General features: G+C 54.8%; 1 protein-coding gene across 1 annotated transcript in view; it reads left to right on the top strand.

Annotated features, from left to right (window-relative positions):
• Positions 1-6,835, top strand: part of LOC119300566 — a 27,425-nt gene extending 20,590 nt beyond the window's left edge. The window contains exon 6 of the mRNA XM_037577491.1: positions 3,648-6,835. Within this exon, the coding sequence (XP_037433388.1) occupies positions 3,648-6,661 (3,014 nt within the window). The 3' untranslated portion in view covers positions 6,662-6,835. The remainder of the gene's footprint in view (positions 1-3,647) is intronic.
• Positions 6,836-18,084: the final 11,249 nt, after the last annotated feature.

Raw genomic sequence — 18,084 nt, forward strand, 5'->3', positions numbered from 1 at the left:
ACCGGCGGCGCCTAGGGTTTCGCCCCCGGGTCGCCCGAGAGCGGACGACGCGGGGGGTTTTTGGCTGTTCTATCTCCTCTTTATTTCTTTTCATGTATTGACTTGATTTCGTCCATATTTAAACTCGGGTTCGATGAGGGTAAAAAATATCATTCATCAAGCGGCGCGTGTGGCTGTGCCGGGCGCGCCAGGGTGGAGGCAGTACTTGGAATCCCTGTGCGTGGATTGGAGCTGGGAAAGCTTGTTTCGCAGCGCGGTCATCTCATTCTTGGTCGCCTCTGCCAACAGTGCATGCAGCTTCTCGACATCGGCGGCAGACCCGTCGTCTAGCGGCGCCGACAAAGGAGTCGGTTATCAGATCGTTCACCTTAGTTGAATCTACTGGCAGGACTTATCCATCGTCGTCCCGTGGACCCACCCACTCGCCGTCCCTACCGACAGCCCTCGGTCGCACCAGGGTGTCGTGCCCTTCAAGAGCGACGGCGGTGTGTCAAGCGGGCACATGCATAGCCGTCGGCGTCCACCACAAAACCGGGGGAAGATGAATGTCTTCTCGTGGTAGGGGGCTGGAGTTGGAGGGAGGGACCCAATCACTTTTTTTTTCTTCCTTTGAGTCATTCTGCAAAACCAAATTAGATTTGTATGCAATTGATATTTTCTTTGCCACGCCAGCATCTGCAAGCTTGCCTGGTCATTGAGTTCGGGGATTAATAGAACCAAAACAAGCGATATGTGCAATCTGCAAAAATTAGGCCCTACATGCGGTCTTACCGGCTAGTGATGACGCAAATGTGTTGGTTTTACGCTTTTTATTCGTGCTTTGCGAGTGCCACAACTGAATTCCAGTAGTGATGGCACTTCGAAACAATCAACGGCAATGAACCAACTTCCTGGGCATAAAATGGTCATTTTTTGACAAAAAGAATAATATATTTCCAAGGTTATATCAGTGCACCCAATATTGAGTTTTTTTGCCTCTTGAGCTCTAATTTGCTATAATAATAATAATAATAATAATAATAATAATAATAATAATAATAATAATAATAATAATAATAATAATAATAATAATAATAAATGCAGTTCGTTAGTTTTAGAAAATCTCAAAGATCACAATATATAAAAAAAATCATGTACTCCCTTTGATCCATATTAATTTTCGCTGGTTTAGTACAACTTTGTAAAGTTGTACTAATTAATATGGATCCAAGGGAGTACTTTTATAATAAATGCTGCATGTGCTAAAAATCCATGTTGTGCAGGAATGCAGATTTTGTGAGCTTATGCACTCGGGCCTCACTATCCAAGCACTCCAATGTTGCTTTGAGATCTGTGCTACACAACTACCTTATTACATGGAATTTTCTCTTTTTTGTTCCTCTCATATAAAACATGTCTTGAACTTCAAACTTTGCAGTACAACATAACTTTGTAACTAGAATGTGAGATAAAACTTTCAGATTTTTTTGTCCGACATAAATATGAAAAATAAGATTTTTTTAATCAAACAAATCTCATTTTGTATATTTATGTTGGACCAAAAAATCTGTAAGTTTTATCCCACATTCTACGTAGAAAGCTTTGTTGTGCTGCAAAGTTGAAGTACAAATACATGTTTTATATGAGAGAAACAAAAAAGAGAAAATTATTTGCACGAATCGTGATGCAGGAATGAGTGGTTGGATAAGGAGTACCCGGGTGCATAGGCTCTAAAACATGTTTTCGTGTTGTGCAGCTTAAGTGAAATATGTATCTCATCAGGAAACTTGGCAACCGATATAGTTCACATCCATATTTTTTGCAGAATATTTTCATGCTTTAAATCAAATTTTAATCTTTTTCAAAATTTGGGTTCCATGGAGCCAAAATTAATTCCCATATGCATAGCATCTATAATAATATACGTATAGACTGCCAAGACATCATAAATGCACAACAAATTGCTTAAAGAAAAGAAAATTCAAAACATAGAAATGTCCTGCCATAGCGATCAATAGTCCTTGCAACAACGATCATTGGCACCAACCATTGCTTGACAACACAAAAACTGCAAGAAAGATTCCTCAAAAGCAAGGTCTCTCGAGAAATAATGACGTGCAAACACCACCGTCGCTGCATCCAACAACCAAAGGTCGAAACATGGATATTTTCATTGCAAAATTGATATTTCATTGCCACATCGGCATCTGCAAGCGGACCTGGTCTTTCAAGTTCGGGGTTTAACAGAGCCAAAACGAGTGATCAGTACAATCTGGGAAAAAAAATTAGGACCTACATGTGGTGCTTTCTACAAAATCCCTATAAAAACGCCTTTCCTGCTAGTGATGGCGCAAATGTGGTGGTTTTATGCTTTTACTCGTGCTTTGCTAGTGCCATGAGCGGCAATGAATCGACTTGCAAGGCATTATTAATGTTCATTTTTTCGAGGAAAATAACAATATATTTCCAAGGTTATATTAGTACACCCTGGAGTGAGTTTTTTTTTGCCTCCTGAGCTCGAAGTTTTGTACAAGATTAATGATAAAAAATGTACTTTATAAGTTAAAAAATTCTGAAGCTCATAACATGTAATAAAAGTTCATGTATTTTATAGTGAATAGTGCATGTGCTAAAAATACATGTCTTGCAACGCTGTTGAATATGTATTTCAACATGAAACTTGGCAACGATGTAGTGCACATTCATACTTTTTTGCAGAATGTTCTCAAGATTTAAAATTGTTTTTAATCATTTTCAAAATTTGAGCTCCGTTGAGCCGGAGAGCCAAAATTAATTTCCATACGCCCAACATTCATAATAATATAATAATGCCAAAAGGCTGCCAAGACATCATAAATACACTACAAATTATTGAAAAGAAAAGAAAATTCATGACGTAGAAATGTCACGCCATAGCGATCGACAGTGGTTGCAACAACGATCAATGGCACAAACCGTCCCTTGACAACACAAAGACTGCGAGAAAGGTTCTTCAAAACCAATGTCTCTAGAGAAAGAATGACGTGCAAACACCACCATCGCTGCATCCAACAACCAAAGGTCAAATCATGGTTTTTTATTCCCAACCCAAGTGCGAACAACTCAAAACAATGCATGCATGCCTTCAACAAGATGGCATCGTGCAAACCCCACAATTGCTAGGTACAACAAATTAACATTAAACATACGGTTCTCACCTGGAGCAAGAAATCAGATACTACTAGAGTAGCGCCATCAAGCCAACTTGTCGTCTCCGCTTGCTGACCTGGCACGACAGTACTCCTGGCCTTGACCAGGACGACACTTGGTCGCGTGCAAGTATATGTCCAGCTCGATTGCAATGCCAGACAGCGAGAGAAAGGAGAAGTAGAGAGCAAGGTTTGATACGATAGGATGGGGGGGGCAAAGTGATCCAGCATCCCATTCTTTGGTGCATGGGGAGAGAGGAGTATCCCATTCTTTGTTGCGTGGAGAGGGACATAGAGTACTTAGCAATGGATATATTTAGCAAGCATGTGTAAAGCAACGTGTGCCTTTGAACGATTCGTGTCCCAAAGAAGACACCTACGGGCACTCCATCGCCATGATTCCCGGAGCCGACATCACTATATAATGTATAGATATACAAAATACAGTAGTATATATCTACTGGGAAGTGGTATACATAGTGTGTTCCCCACCCGGAATCGTGGCGATGGAGCCGACAGAGGACATTGAGTTCCTCTGGAAGTGGCGCAAGTACCTGCTGCTGCTCGCCACGCTGGTCGCCAGCGTCACCTACGGCGCCGGCCTCAACCCGCCCGGCGGCGTGTGGTCCAAGGACCACGATGGAGGCAACACCCCACAGCAGCGCCCCGGCGCCGTCAACCCGCCGGCGCCCCCGTCCCTTGCGGTGTCCCCGGCGCCGGCGGTCTACCCATTCCGCGTCGGCGATCCCGTGCTGGTGTCCACCTACTCGGCCCGGTACACCGCCTTCTTCTACTGCAACGCCACAGCCTTCGTGGCGTCGCTGGTCATCATCATGTTCCTGCTGGACCGGCGCCTCAGCGGCAACCGCGTCGGCCTCACCGTGCTCCGCTCCGCCATGCTGCTTGACCTGCTGGCTCTCATGGCCGCCTTCGCTGCCGGGAGCTGCCGCAGCGTGCCTGGGTCCATCTATGTCTCCTTGCTCTTCGCCGTCGTCTTCGTCTACGTCGCCATCCACCTCCGCGTGGCCTCGAGGACGGAAGCGCCGGCCGCGGACGCGGAGGAGAAGAGGCGCCTCAAGGAGCAGCGCAAGTTCCTGCTGCTGCTGGCCACCTTCGCGACCCCGCTGGCGTACGGCGCGGGGCTGGCGCCACCGGGAGGCTTCTGGAGCGAGACCCAGGATATGCACCGCGCCGGCGCTCCGCTGCTGCACGACGGGCCCTACAAGATCCGCTACCACATATTCTTCTACGCCAATGCCAACTCCTTCGTGGCCTCCCTCGCCATCATCATGCTGCTCATGAGCAGGACGCTAAGCGACCGTCTCGTCCGGTCCAAAGCTTTGCTTGTGTGCGTCCTGGGGGAACTGCTTGGCCTCATGATCGCTTATGCCGCCGGGAGCTGCAGGTGGATCCCCACCACCGTGTACATCGTCTCCCTCGTCGGCGCCGTGGCCATCTACATTGTGTTGGTGTCAGCGTTCGGCCTCGACGCGATCGAAGAATGGCGTAAGAAACTCGTTGCCTGTGTTGGCCTTGGGCCAAAAGGTGATGGGCAAGAAGTTGCAGCGAGGACAATCAACATCGGTGCTCGGCAAGAAGTTGCAGCGAGGACAATCAACATCGAAGAAAAGCTGGAGCAGACGCGGTCGCTTGTGCTGCTGCTGGCCACGCTGGCGGCGACGGTGACGTACCAGGCAGGGCTGAGCCCGCCGGGCGGCGTCTGGCCCGAAGGGCATCAGAATCGCATCGCGGGGAACCCGGTTCTCCACGACATGCACCTCAAGAGGTACATGGCCTTCTACCACTGCAACACGGCGGCGTTCGTGGCGTCCGTGGTTGTCATCATCATCGTCCAGAGCAAGGTGCTGAGCACCGTCTGGGGTGCCATGCTCCTCAAGACTGCCATGATACTGGACCTGTTCGGCCTCATGGGCGCCTATGTCGCCGGGAGCTGCCGGGATCCCACCACCACCATCTTCGTCGCCGCGCTGGCCGTCGCCGTCTTCCTCTACACCATGGCCAAGGTCGTGGGCAAGCAGAGCTGGCTGGCACGGTGGGTGCAACGCATGCTTGTAGCGTTGCTCCCCCCTGAGTTGCCCCGGAAAGGAGGAGGAGACGCACCTCAAGTTATCAACCTCCCCGACGAGCCGTCCCAGCAAGGAGGAGAAGCACCTCAAGAAGCTTTCCATGTCATCCACAATCCTGACGAGTCGTCCCGGCAAGGAGAAGAAGCGGCGCATGTTCCTGCTGCTGCTGTTGTGCACCTTGGTGGCGAGTCGTTCCGGCAAAGAGGAGAAGAAGCAACTCAAGGTGCGGCACAAGTTCCTCCGCTTGGATCTGAGCGTATTCTTGAAGAAAAAAAGCTCGAGAGGAAGCGCAAGTTCTTGCTGCAACTCGCCATCCTCGCCGCCACCGTCACGTACCAGACAGGGCTGAACCCGCCGGGCGGATTCTGGACGGAGAGCAATGGGGATAAGTTAGTCACCGCCGGCGACCCAATCCTCCTCGACTACTACGGGGTCAGATACCAGGTGTTCTTCTACTGCAACGCGGCGGGGTTCATGGCGTCCGTCACCGTCATTCTCCTCCTGGTGAACCAGACGTTGTCCAAGCCGGGCATCCGGACCAAGGCGCTCTACGTATGCGTCATGGTCGGGCTACTGGGCCTCATGGGCGCCTACGCCGCAGGCAGCTGCCGGAAGCTGCGCACCTCCATCTATGTCTTTGCACTCGTGGCGGCCGTCGTGGCCTTCCTCATCCTGGAGATCCTACTTCATTGGCTCGGGCGCAGGGGTTGGTCCAAGTGCCTCCCTAAGTGCCTAACGAGGCTGTTTGAGACATTGTCGACTGGGCCGGGCGGTGGCAGCAAGAACAAGAGCGATCAGGAGGTGATCACCACCGTGGATAAACTAGAGAGCGAGGACTATGAGAAGCGTAAGTACCTGATGGTGCTCGGCATCCTGGCGGCGAGCGTGACGTACCAGGCTGGTCTCGCGCCTCCCGGCGGCACGTGGGGCGACGACGATACCGCTTCGTCGTCGCCCTTGCCGTCCCCATCGGCACACCCACCCACCGTCGCCGGCAACCCGATCCTGCTTGACTTCAATGCTGCACGGTACCAGGCCTTCTTCTACTGCAACGCAACGTCGTTCGTGGCCTCGGTCGTCGTCATCTTGATGCTGCTGCAACGCACCACGAAGAAGCAGCAGCCCGGCGCGCCACTGCGGGCATTGCAGACCGCTGTGGTCCTGGACCTGCTCGGCCTGCTGGGCGCGTACGCCGCTGGCAGCTGCAGGGACTGGGAGACGTCATCGTACGTCATCGCGCTCGTCGCGGCAGTGGTCGTCTTCACCTTGATCTACGTGTTGTTGTCATTCAACGTCGTGCGGGCAAAGGCCGAGGAGCTCACGGTGTGGAAATACTTTTCACAAAAGGGGTTGAACTACTCGGGAGCACGCAATGATCATGATCAGCCTGCCGGAAATGGTGTGTAATTAATTAATTATTTCTTCTTATTCCATAAAAAACTAGTTAATTATTCTTGTTTACATTCCCTTGGTTTGAAGTTTATTTTTTCCGAGTATTCCCTTGATTTGCAGTGCTGTTGATCGGACAACTCATGTAAGATTATTTTATTTTATTTTATTTTTTGCTGGGAAACTTGTTTCTGGTTTTGATGTACACAATATATGAACTACGTGTATATTTTCATTCATGGAAAAACAAACTACCTGTGTACATTTGTACATTTTGATTAAGTTCAGTTCAGTTTTCAATTGTTTAGTTGGAGGGGATTCTGTTTCGATGCTTTTGTGTATCTCACACAACAAACAAAAAACAATTTTCGAGTCACCTTGACCGGATGTTTTTCTGGCAGAGTTTTACCGGGTATTCTGGTAGCAGAGTTACCAGATTTTGGATTGCACGAAACAGATGATCGATTCGATGACATTTCAACGGATGAAAAGATAGTCAATTATCTGCAGGAAGTAGGTGATCTAAAAAAAGTAGCACCCAGAGCATATATATATATGTTTATAGAAGGAGCCCACCCAGGTGATACGCCAGAAATCCTTTCCCGGCGGGAATCAAACCCTGGGCTCCCATCACGACCCTTGCCACTAAGCCTTGAGCGCTCGCGCCGTCGGTCGTTGTCCCTGCCTGCACACTCCCTACTCGGCCATCTAGATGCTCGAGTAGAACTATCAAACCGAAATCATCTGGTGTCGTCCTACTTGCTACTTGCTGACCTCGTAGACAATACGTCATGTGGGTCGCGTGCAACCGTGCACCTCCAGCTCGATTGCATGCTGTCATGAGTGTGATGCCAATTAAAGTAGATGTTGGGTACAGGAGGGACCAATCAAAGCGAGCTTTTGTCTGAGTGAGCATCCCATTCTTTGCGCATGGGGAGGGATGCATATCATGGAGCATCCGTGCAGAGAGAATAATCAGCAACGGATATATTATCAGCTACCATGTGTAAGCAACGTGTGCCTTTGAATGATTCGTTCCCGAAAGTGCACTCCATGGCCATGATTGTTCGTCATGGAGACGGCGGACGGACGGGACCGGATCACTATATAATACTCCCTCCGTTCTAAATTACTTGTCGTGGTTTTAGTTCAAATTTAGATGAAGGGAGTCCGTGTATATATGGTGCTCCGATTGTTGAAAGATCCAGGGATTCCTGGCTTTGCATTGATTTAGCAGAGAGCAATTGGGAAACAAAACATGGGGTGGGTGACCCGTAGGTCAAGGATTAAAGAGAAGAGAAAACGAAGAGAAAGGGGAAAAAACTAGGGTTTGGGCAAGTTACATATCTCCCAACGTATCCCCGAACGGGGGCTCTAGGTTTGTCGCGCCCGCAGCGCGCCACAGCTCGATGGCTCTTCTGATGGATGAGACTATCTGAGAGGCGGATGCCACCTTGCCTCTGAAAGTGCAATCGTTTCTTTCTGTCCATATTTCCCACAGAGTCAGGAGGATGAGGGAGTTGACAGCTTTTTTGAAAGCCGGGCTGGTGTCATTGATCATCTTGGTGGTGATGAGCAGCGTAGAGTTTGTCATCGGTTGCCATCTGACCGGGTCGACGGCATCACAACCGTTCCATGTCGCCAGCCTCTGCCAAACATCCGTGGCCAGGTTGCATTGCCAGAAGAGGTGCGTCGCCGTTTCTAGGTTTCTGAGACATAGTTGGCAGAAATAACAGTTTGGCCACCCTCTTCTTTGTAGCCTGTCATTGCACCAGATTCGTTGCTTGCTTAATAACCAGCAGAATATCTTGATTTTTCCAGCTGCCCAGGCATTCGAAATTAGCTTGTGCATAGGAGATTTGATCCTCCCCAGGAGTTGCATGTTGTAGCCTGATGCTGTAGTGTAGTTCCCTGAAGCCGTGAATTTCCAGATGATCTCGTCCGAGGTCCCCGGCTGCAGTTGTACAGCGGCAAGACGGATGCGCCTGGCCAGCCGAAGGAAATCCTGCAGCAGGCCATCCGTGTGTCCATGGGCGAGGTCTCAGATCCAAGCGTCAGCCGAGAGGGCTTCTTTGACTGTTCTGTTCTTTCTCCTCGCGTGTGCAAACAGAGCTGGGAAGGAAGCACACAAGGTCGATGATCCCAGCCAGGTACAGTGGCAGAAAGAAGCAGTTTCCCCATTGCCCATAGTCACTTTTGTTGCTGCAGCGAAAAGCCTCCTGTCATAGTCGTCGCAGGGCAGCTCCGAGCCCGCCCAGGGCCGGTCCGGGCTGCGCCAGTTGAACCAAAGCCACCGTAGCCTGAGCGCTCGCGCGAACTGCTGCACATCAAGAACGCCGAGGCCCCTGTAGTCCGTCGGGGAGCAAACTGTGGGCCAGTTGACATTGCATTTGCCGCCAGAGAGTTCGTCGTCTTGAGCCTAAAGGAAACGCCGTCTACACTTGTCTATGTCTTTGAGCAACTTTTTTGGAGCCCGCAGCACCGTCAAAGCGAATGTAGGCAGAGCCGTTAGGACGGAGCGTACTAGAACCCTACGACCTGCAATCGACATGAGGCGTCCTTTCCATGCTGCTAGTCTGGCTCTAATGCGATGAGGATGAATTGCAGATGGACTAGCCGGACGCGGGACGTGGTGATGGGAAGTCCTAAGTAGCGCAAGGGGAAGTTGACGACCGGGCCGCCAAATCCATATAGCACGTGTTGAAGGTCGATGTCTTCACAGCTAATGGGTGCTACAGACGATTTCTGTAAGTTTATGCGGAGTCCTGTGGCCTTTCTGAAGTTGTCAAGCAGCAAGAGCAAGTTGTCGATTTCTTGACGAGATGGGTTGGCGAAGATGATGGCGTCGTCGGCGTAGAGGCAAGTTCTTAGAGTTCTAATCCTACCCGGCAGGGGGGTGAGCAGGCCCTGTTCTTGTGCTCTTTCTAAAAGTCGATGCAGAACGTCGATTGCAAGGATGAACAACAACGGCGAGAGCGGGTCTCTCTGCCGTAGCCCTCTATGGTGGTCGATGGCGCGTCCAGGGCAGCCGTTTAGAACGAAGGCTGAAGAAGAACTAACTAGTAACATTGAAATCCAGTCCCTCCATCTAGCGCTAAACCCTAACTTAGCTAGGAGTTGCAGCAGGTATTCCCAGGAGACGTTGTCGAAGGCCTTGGCTATGTCTAACTTGATCAGTAGGGCAGGTGTTTTTCGACGATGCAGGGAGCGCACGACATTTTGGACATAAAGAAAACTGTCGTGGATGCATTTGGATTTCATGAAGGCTGACTGTGCTGGGGAGATTAGCTGGTTCATAAGAGGTGACAGCCGGAGCTGCAACACCTTCGCAATGAGCTTTGCCATGGAGTGGATTAAGCTTATACGATGATAGTCAGCCACTGTTTCAGCACCATCCTTCTTTGGCAGGAGAGCAACCAGTGCCATGTTTAGGGGTTTGAAATCACCTGCCAGGCGGTGGAACTGGTGGAAGGACGCAAGGATGTCGTGTTTGATCGTCGACCAGCAAGTTCTGAAGAAAACACCGTTGAAGCCGTCAGGGCCCGGAGCTTTTTCCGGGGGCATGGCTTTTATGGAATTCCAAATCTCTTCTTCGGTGAAAGGGTTGTCCAGTCCCCCACCCTGAATTGATGGCAGCTGGAGCTCATTCCAATTGATCATTTTTGAGCAATCTTGCTTGGATCCGAGCAGGTTATTGAAGTGTTCAAAAATGCAATCTTCCTTGTCTTCATGAGCCGTGAGCACTCCATCACTTGTTTTTAGAGCAGCAACAAAGTTTTTGCGACGCCTTGAGTTTATCTTTGCATTGAAATTTTTTGTGTTTGCATCCCCCACTCGCAGCCACGTAACTCTGGATGCCTGTCTCTTTCGGACGCGCTCGATAGCAGCAAGACCAAGCAGTCTAGTTTTTAGTTTCTTCCTCAGTGCGAGTTCAAGTGGGGTCAGCAAATGGGTCTCTTGAGCGACGTCAAGGCGAAGAATGATTTTAGAAGCAATGTGGAACTGCAGTCTTGCATCACTGAAGTGTGTCTTGCTCCAAATTTTCAGATCTTTTGCTGTTCGCTAAAGTTTTAGTTTCAGCCTGACGAAAGCACAGGAGTGGTTGACTGGCCTGCTCCAAGCTCTGTCCACCGTCTCGTGAAAATGGGGGAATTTTGGCTAGAAAGATTCAAACCAGAACTTTTCTTTTTTCCTTGGGGAGGTGGCGTCCACGAGGAGGAGAGGGCAATGGTCAGAGCAAGCCGTAGAAGCGGCCATCAGGATAACTGATGAAAAAGGGCTTCCCAACTGATGTTACAGAAGAACTTGTCGATGCTCTCCAGGGTTGGTCTCTCTTGTTCATTGCTCCATGTAAATCTTCTGTTTTTGCATTTGATCTCTCTGAGTTCAGCTGAGTCAATGGCACTTCTGAATCTGCCCATGATTCTGCGGTTTATTCGGTCATTGTTCTTGTCTCTGGCTTTATAAATTGTGTTGAAATCTCCGTTAATCAGCCAAGGTTGTCCAGCTTGGGGGGCCGAGCTTCTTATTTCGGTCAGGAAATCATCTTTCCTCTCATCATCAGTTGGCCCGTAGACGGTAGTCAACAAGAAGGATTTGCTTGAAGCTTTGAGTCTAACTTGAGAAGTTATAGCAAACTGTCCAATTGCATGGGAGTTGATCTCCACAATATCAGGGTCCCAGAAGATGGCAGCACCCCCTCTAGTGTCAAGAGCAGGCAGCACAACGCAGTCTCTAGGTTTTGCACCGCTAACTTCTCTGGCCAAATCAGCAGTCGAGGTGGAGATTTTTGTTTCCTACAGACATAGGATACCAAGGCGATGGCAAGCAGCAATTTCAGCAACAGCGGCTCTTCTAGCTGGCGAATTCAGGCCCCAAACATTCCAAGAGAGAATTGGACAGAGGTTTTCAATCATGGGGACACCAAAGTTTCTCCGAAAGGTTTAATGAATTGATGATACTGAAACACGGGTACACTTCCAATCTACCAGGGGGGCGTCGGCGACCACCAATAGGCCCCAACTCTCGCCGGCGCCAGCTACTCGACGAACCACAGCTACAATTACAGAGCATCATTGGGAAACTAGATCCTAAATCTAACTAACAGAAGGTCAGCCACCGTCGGAGACTAGTACTAATGGAGACTACTAACATATGAAACTACTGGCCATCAGTAGCAGCTCCGTCAGGTCCAGCAAGGCCTGCAGCTACTTGGAGGGTCGCCTTGTCCAAGCGAGTGAGCTTGGCGATGCAGGCGAAGTCGTCGATGGTCAGGGGCTCCTTGAAGCGGCGGACGAGCACCTTGGCGGCCTCCGGGGTCATCTTGTGCTTTGGTCCCAGCATCCCCAGCTCCCGAACGATGCGGAATGCAGCGCGCTCAGCCACCGGGATCGAGCAGTTCATCAGCGCCTGCCTGGCGCTCTGACGCACAGGGGCGGAGGGGGCCCTTGTTCGAGACTTGGGTGGTGCAGACTTGCACGGCGGGGGCGTCTTGACGATTGGCGGTGGCAGGTCGATGAAGAGGGCGTGGTCCGGGGCCGCATTTTCCTCCAGTGTGATCGCCATGCCACTGACGCGTCGAGTGACCGCGCCCAGCTGCACCTCCAGCGTCGAGGAAGAAGGCTGCACTCGGAGGGCGAGGGGTGGGCTCGGTGCGGAGAAGACGAGTGGCGCGGAGAGCGTGGCCTCAATCGTGGCGTCAAGTTCGAACTGCATGCAGTCGACTCTGGGGGGCGTCTCGAGTGGCTGCTTGGCCTTGGCGAAGAAGTCGGCGATAGGGTTGACGGCGCAGGGTGGAGGTGGAGGCGGGGTCGCGGGGCACACCGACAGGGGCGGCGTGGCGCCGGAGGCGGCGAGGTCGTTGGAGCGCTTCTCATGGCGCCGCTCCAGACTGCAGCCACACTGCGTGCCGCCACGGTGACGCGGCGAAGGGGATCGGCTCCTACGCCTGGACCAGGAGGCATTCGCCACTGGTGTCTTGTCGATGGAGGCGCGGCCCCTGCCCAGCAGGGTGTCCTTCCAGGAGCGCCGCCCACCGCCCTGGCATCCGTTGTCGTCATGGTCGCGGCTCCGTCCGTGGAGAGTCAGGCCATGACAGCCAGATGACTCCACCCTCGGGGCCTGGCGGCGGCGACGCCCCTGGCCGTCCTCTACGCCCTTGTACCAGACGCCTGGGTCGATGTGAGGGAGGGGGGAGCCATCGTCTGAGTCGGAGGAGGGCAGCCCGCTCTGGCCGGAGTGGGAGGAGCGCGGCTAGTAGGAGGGCGCCCAATCCTTGACGCGGTTGACGTGGATCAGCAGGTCATAGCGCTTGACGTTTGGAGGGGGGGCACCTTGTGATCGGGTGGCGAGTAGCCCAGCATCTCTATCACCCGCCCGGCGCCGCGCTTGGTCACCCACAGGGTGCGTTTGGTCGGGATGTGAGCGACATCCCAAACCCACACCCAACAGGCAAACATCTTCGTGTGGTCGCGCTCGTAGGTTCGGTTGTCGAGGCGGTCGACGACGCAGAGGTCACCCAGGGCCTCCTCGGCACCCTTGATGGACCAGAAGTGCATCAGCAGCTTCTCGATGACGACCCGAACGTGCAAGTGGAGCTTCAGGAGCGCGGTGTGGTCGTTGTCGTGCTAGGGGGCGATGTTGAAGCGGATGCCATCAGGTGATGATGAAGCCGCGGGCCACTGCGTTGTCTCGCAGTGTCGGCAGGTCGAACTGGACGAAGAAGTCCTCGGGGTCGTGCTCCGTGACCCGCATCAGGTGCGGCGAGACGCGCACCTGCTCCTCGATGGCCTGCCCCACCATGAGCGGGTTGGTGATGCCCTTCCCACCGACGGCGGTGAGGGTGACAGCGTGGTGATGGAGGACAAAGACGGCATGGTCCATGGCTGGCGAGGAGATGACGACCTTGTTGCTCGAACAGGGGCGGCGCGAGGGGTCGACATGGGAGACGCAACCGCTGGAAGCCATGGTGACGGGCGGCGAGTGGGGTGGTGGTGGAGGGGGTGGGGGGTGGGGAAGCGGATGCGGCTATGGACTGACTTGGGGGGATGCCGGGGGCCGAGCCGCTCTTTGGCAGAGCCACCCCGGCCTTTGTTTCTTGGGTTCTGCGGGCACTACTTGCCGGAGTGTCCCTGACGCTTGCAAATGATGCAGCGGAAGGGATCTCTGCAATCTTTGCGGCGGTGGTGTGAGCTGAGGCATCGGAAGCAGAGGCCATCGAACCTCTTTAAGAAGGCGAGCCGGCCCGGGTCGGAGTGGGGCGGCCGTCGGTGGGTATGTGCCTGTGCGTGCTGGGGCGAGGCAAGGACCGCCAGATCTGAGGAGCGACGCCGGTTCTTCCGGGACGAGACGGTTGTCCATCCACCGTCCATGCCAGAAACAGAAGCGCTGACAGGGGAGGGAGGAGCAACCACAAGAGACTTAAGGCGGGGACGCCCCATTTGGTTTGGCACGGTCAGATCCGCCGGGCTGGACGGGGCGGCCGCGCTGGATCCCTCGCCCTGGAGCAGTAAACGCGGCGCAATAGCCGGATCTGGCGCTGACCGACGCGGGGTCGGGGCGGCGACCGGCACAGCGGATGGACCGCCAGATCGAGCCAGGTTAGGCACGGATGCGGGTGTGCCCCATCCTGCGCGCCCCCCGAAGAGGAGGAGCGGGAGTGGGCGCGGGAGCGACCCATGGACCGATGGGGTGGCGCCGGTGCCGCGAGCGGGCAGCGACGGGGGCTGGTGGCCGCCGCGGGCCGGAGTGGCCGGCGACGGGAGCGGAGCGGAGCGTGGGAGTGGAATCCTTACAGGTTTGCTGCTCCGATTGTGGGCAGTGCGGTATACTGTTTCCGGCCGGAAATCATTCATGGCGATGGAGCCGACAGAGGACATTGAGTTCCTCTGGAAGTGGCGCAATTACCTGCTGCTGCTCGCCACGCTAGTCGCCAGCGTCACCTACGGTGCTGGTCTCAAGCGCGGACGCCGAGGAGGACAAGTACATCAAGGAGCGGCGCAAGTTCCTGGTGCTGCTTGCCATCTTCGCGACGCCGCTGACGTATGCCGCCAGGCTAACGCCGCCGGGTGGCTTCTGAAGCGAGAATGGGAACGAGCACCGCGCCAGCGCCCCACTGCTGCACGCCTGCACCACGCATTCTTCTACGCCACCGCCAACTCCTTCGTCGCCTCCCTCGCCATCATCATTGTCGGAGGTTTGGTGCGACATATGCCAACGGATGGCTTATCATGGTGGGGGCGAGTAGAACGTCGCCGGTGCCTGGAAACTGGATGAGGCAAAGACATGCACGCCGGCGAATCTTACCCAGCTTCAGGGCTCTCCGGGGAGATAACACCCCTACTGCTACTCTGCGGGGTCTCCGCATGATCACTATGGCCAAGTGTTACACGGTTGCTCCTAGAGCTGTTTTCTAGTGGTATGATCTAGAACTACCGGGATCCAACCCTTTGCATGGGTGCCATGGGGGGGTTTATATAGGCCTACCCCCAGCGGTACAAAGGTAATTCGACTGGGTGTTGGCCCAGCTGTCAGTGCCTCTGACCTCCGACTTCTCCACCGACTACTGGGGCCCGCCGACTGGTGGGTCCCGCCGACTGGTCTGGTACGGAGCCGACAGGCCGTGTCCGCCTCAGGTGGGTCTTGCCGGCGGTTGATTACTGTAGCCGCGCTTCTGATGACGCAAGCTTGGTCATGGGGTCATGGCAACAGCCCCGCCGCCTGGCGGGCGATCACTATGGCCACTCCCCATCTCATCTTGATTAATGGCGCGTTGGCCCCGGGGGAGGGCTCGACCGACTCCCCTGGGCCGACTCCCGACGGGTTCGACTGGCGGTTCTCCCGCCATCTCCCAAGGTCTCGCTGACTGGTGGCCCCCGCTGCTTCCAGGCCGTACAGACAAGCTGTCGTGGGTGCAGGACTCGGTACTGTGGTGCTGATGTCAGGGCCGGCCGGGCAACAGTGCCACGCCGCACGAAGATCTTCCCGGGTACGGCGTGCTGTTGCCATGCCTACCCTTGGTAAGGGGCGGGGAGTGGGCTTCACTGTAGCCACACCCCTGCCCCATCCCCTTCGATGAGGTCATGGTTTGTTGGAGTCGCCGGCCGACTCCCCAAAGCCGGCTTCTCTGGAAGTCGTCCCTGGTACTCGGCCGTGAGCGGGCAGTTGGCCGCCCTGCCGTCGACTCCTGAGGAGGCGGCTCTTCGCCCTGGGGTCTTGAGGGGCGCAGCCCGCCCCGATGTCTTGAAAGGTTATGGGACTCGGGTTGGCCTACCCATGGCCCATTACTCCGACAGTAGTCCTCGAAGCTGGTGAGGCGCCGCGGTCGATCGGCCGAGAAGCCTCAGCAGTTTCTCTTTCCGGGTGCTCGACACATGGCCTTGATTGACTTCTGCCGGGCTGACTAGAAGGAGTTGGACTCGCCCAACTCGGACTCACTCAATTCCGACTTGCTCAGTAGTTCGAACGTCGCGACGGGATTTCAAGTGGCGTGCTAGCTAAGCCTCCAGGCCGCCGCCCGTTCTTGGCCTGTCACGCGAGGGCACGTGGCCAGGCCATCCTGCCAGCCCACGCGCGCGACGGGACAGGCCCACAAGCGGGGCCCGCCACTACCGCGCCTCGGCGCCCGAGCGGATCCGCTGCGGCCCCGGTGGATGGTTGGGATTCCCGTGGAGGTACTGCGCGCAGTAACTTTACGTGGATCGTGGGGGTCGTGTGGTTGTGGGCGCAGTAAATCCCCACGTCCGACCCCTCTGCTTCGCAGCCCACGGGGCTATAAGTAGGGGGAAGAGGGGGGCACGCGCACCCCTCCTTCCCACTACCCCTCGTTCTCTTCCTCCTTGCAGCTCCTCGCTCTCCTACTTCCTCTTCTCTTCTTCGCTCCGCCGCACGCCCAAGCTCCAGAGAACGCCGCGGCGACAGCTCGCGATGAGTTCTTCTTCCGCTGACGCGCCTCCCCTAGTGCGCTCCGGCACCTGGGACGGTGCTGAAGTCCATGAAGACCACATTGAGTTCCTCCGCCGGACCCGTCGGCTTCCCGGCGAGGATCGTGTGCAGGTGCGTCTCGCGCCGGAGGGGGAGATTTTCCCCGCCCCGCAGGAGGGAGAGCGGGTCATCTTCCGCTCGCACTGCCTGCATGGGCTGGGGCTGCCGGCGAGCAGCTTTTTCCAGTTTTTCATGGAGTTCTACGGCCTCCAGCCGCACCACCTCACCCCCAACATGGTGGTGCTGCTTTCCGCCTTCGTGGCTTTGTGCGAAGGCTTCCTCGGAGTCCTCCTCACTCTCGAGCTCTGGGGGGAGTTCTTCTTCTCCAAGCTCGGCACCCAGGCCGCGGGCGTGCCGACTCAAAGCGGCGCCTTCATCGTCGTGCGAAGGTCAGGAGCCGACAACCCCTTCCCCGTCATCTCGCTGTTGAAGTCGGTGAAGATGTGGCAGAGATCCTACTTCTACGTCAGGAACGTCGCCACGAGGGGCGACTGGGTCAATCTGCCGGCCTTTGAAGCCGGCCCGCCGGCTGGGAGACTGCCCAACTGGTCGTACCGGGCCAGGTCGCTGACGCCTGCGGGAGCTGGCGACATCACGCGACTCCGAGTACTGACGCAGTCGGAGGGTCTGACTGGTCCGGACCTGCTGGCGGCCTTCGTGTCGCGCCGAGTTCTTCCACTCCAAGGCCGCCCTCACATGATATGCCAGATGAGCGGGCACCGCGACCCAAATCGGATGTGCACCAAGGACATGCCTCACGAAGAGGTGGCCCTCATGGTGAACTACCTGTCGGACAGCAGGCTCCTGGAGGACTGGCGATTCGGCAAGGAGCCGTACTCCCGCGCCGACTCCCCGCCCGTGGTGAGTCGCCTTTCTTTTCTTTCTTTAGATTGTCTTCTTCTTGCCGAGTTTTGTTCTGATCAGTCGGCTTTGGCTAGAATCCCCTTCTTCACCCACCAGCCGGCACCTTGGGGCCGGCCCGTGAGTTCGTCGCCGAACGGGCGGAGAGCGACGCCGACGACCCCGATCTGGGGGCGGCGGCTCTGGAAGACGACGCCGAGGGAGGAGGAGGGACAGAAGGCGACTTCAGGCCCTCGGCTACCTTCGCCGACTGGCCTGAAGACAACACCGAGGGAGAAGTCGACCCTCGCCATCGGCCAGGAGCCAGCCAGTCTGGCGCGGGCTGTTTTGCCGCGTCGGGCGCTCCAGGCGGCGGGAAGAAGCGCAGGGCCGTGCCGATTTTGTTCGAAAGTCGGCCGAAGAAGCCCAAGGGCTCGGCTGCGGCGACCCGGCGGGACGAGGCAGCCGCGAAGGCCATCCGCTTTCGTAAGGAAGTGAAGAAGCCGCCGTTGGTCTCCGCGTAAGTATTATGTCTTCAAAGTTTTATTCTTTCTTCGTGATTTGTCTGAGTTTCTGCTTGCCCCTCTTTCTTCAGGGCTCCCCTCTCTCCTGAGCGGGTC

This window comes from Triticum dicoccoides, chromosome 5A (genome assembly GCF_002162155.2).
Source record: "Triticum dicoccoides isolate Atlit2015 ecotype Zavitan chromosome 5A, WEW_v2.0, whole genome shotgun sequence".
Lineage (NCBI taxonomy): Eukaryota > Viridiplantae > Streptophyta > Magnoliopsida > Poales > Poaceae > Triticum > Triticum dicoccoides.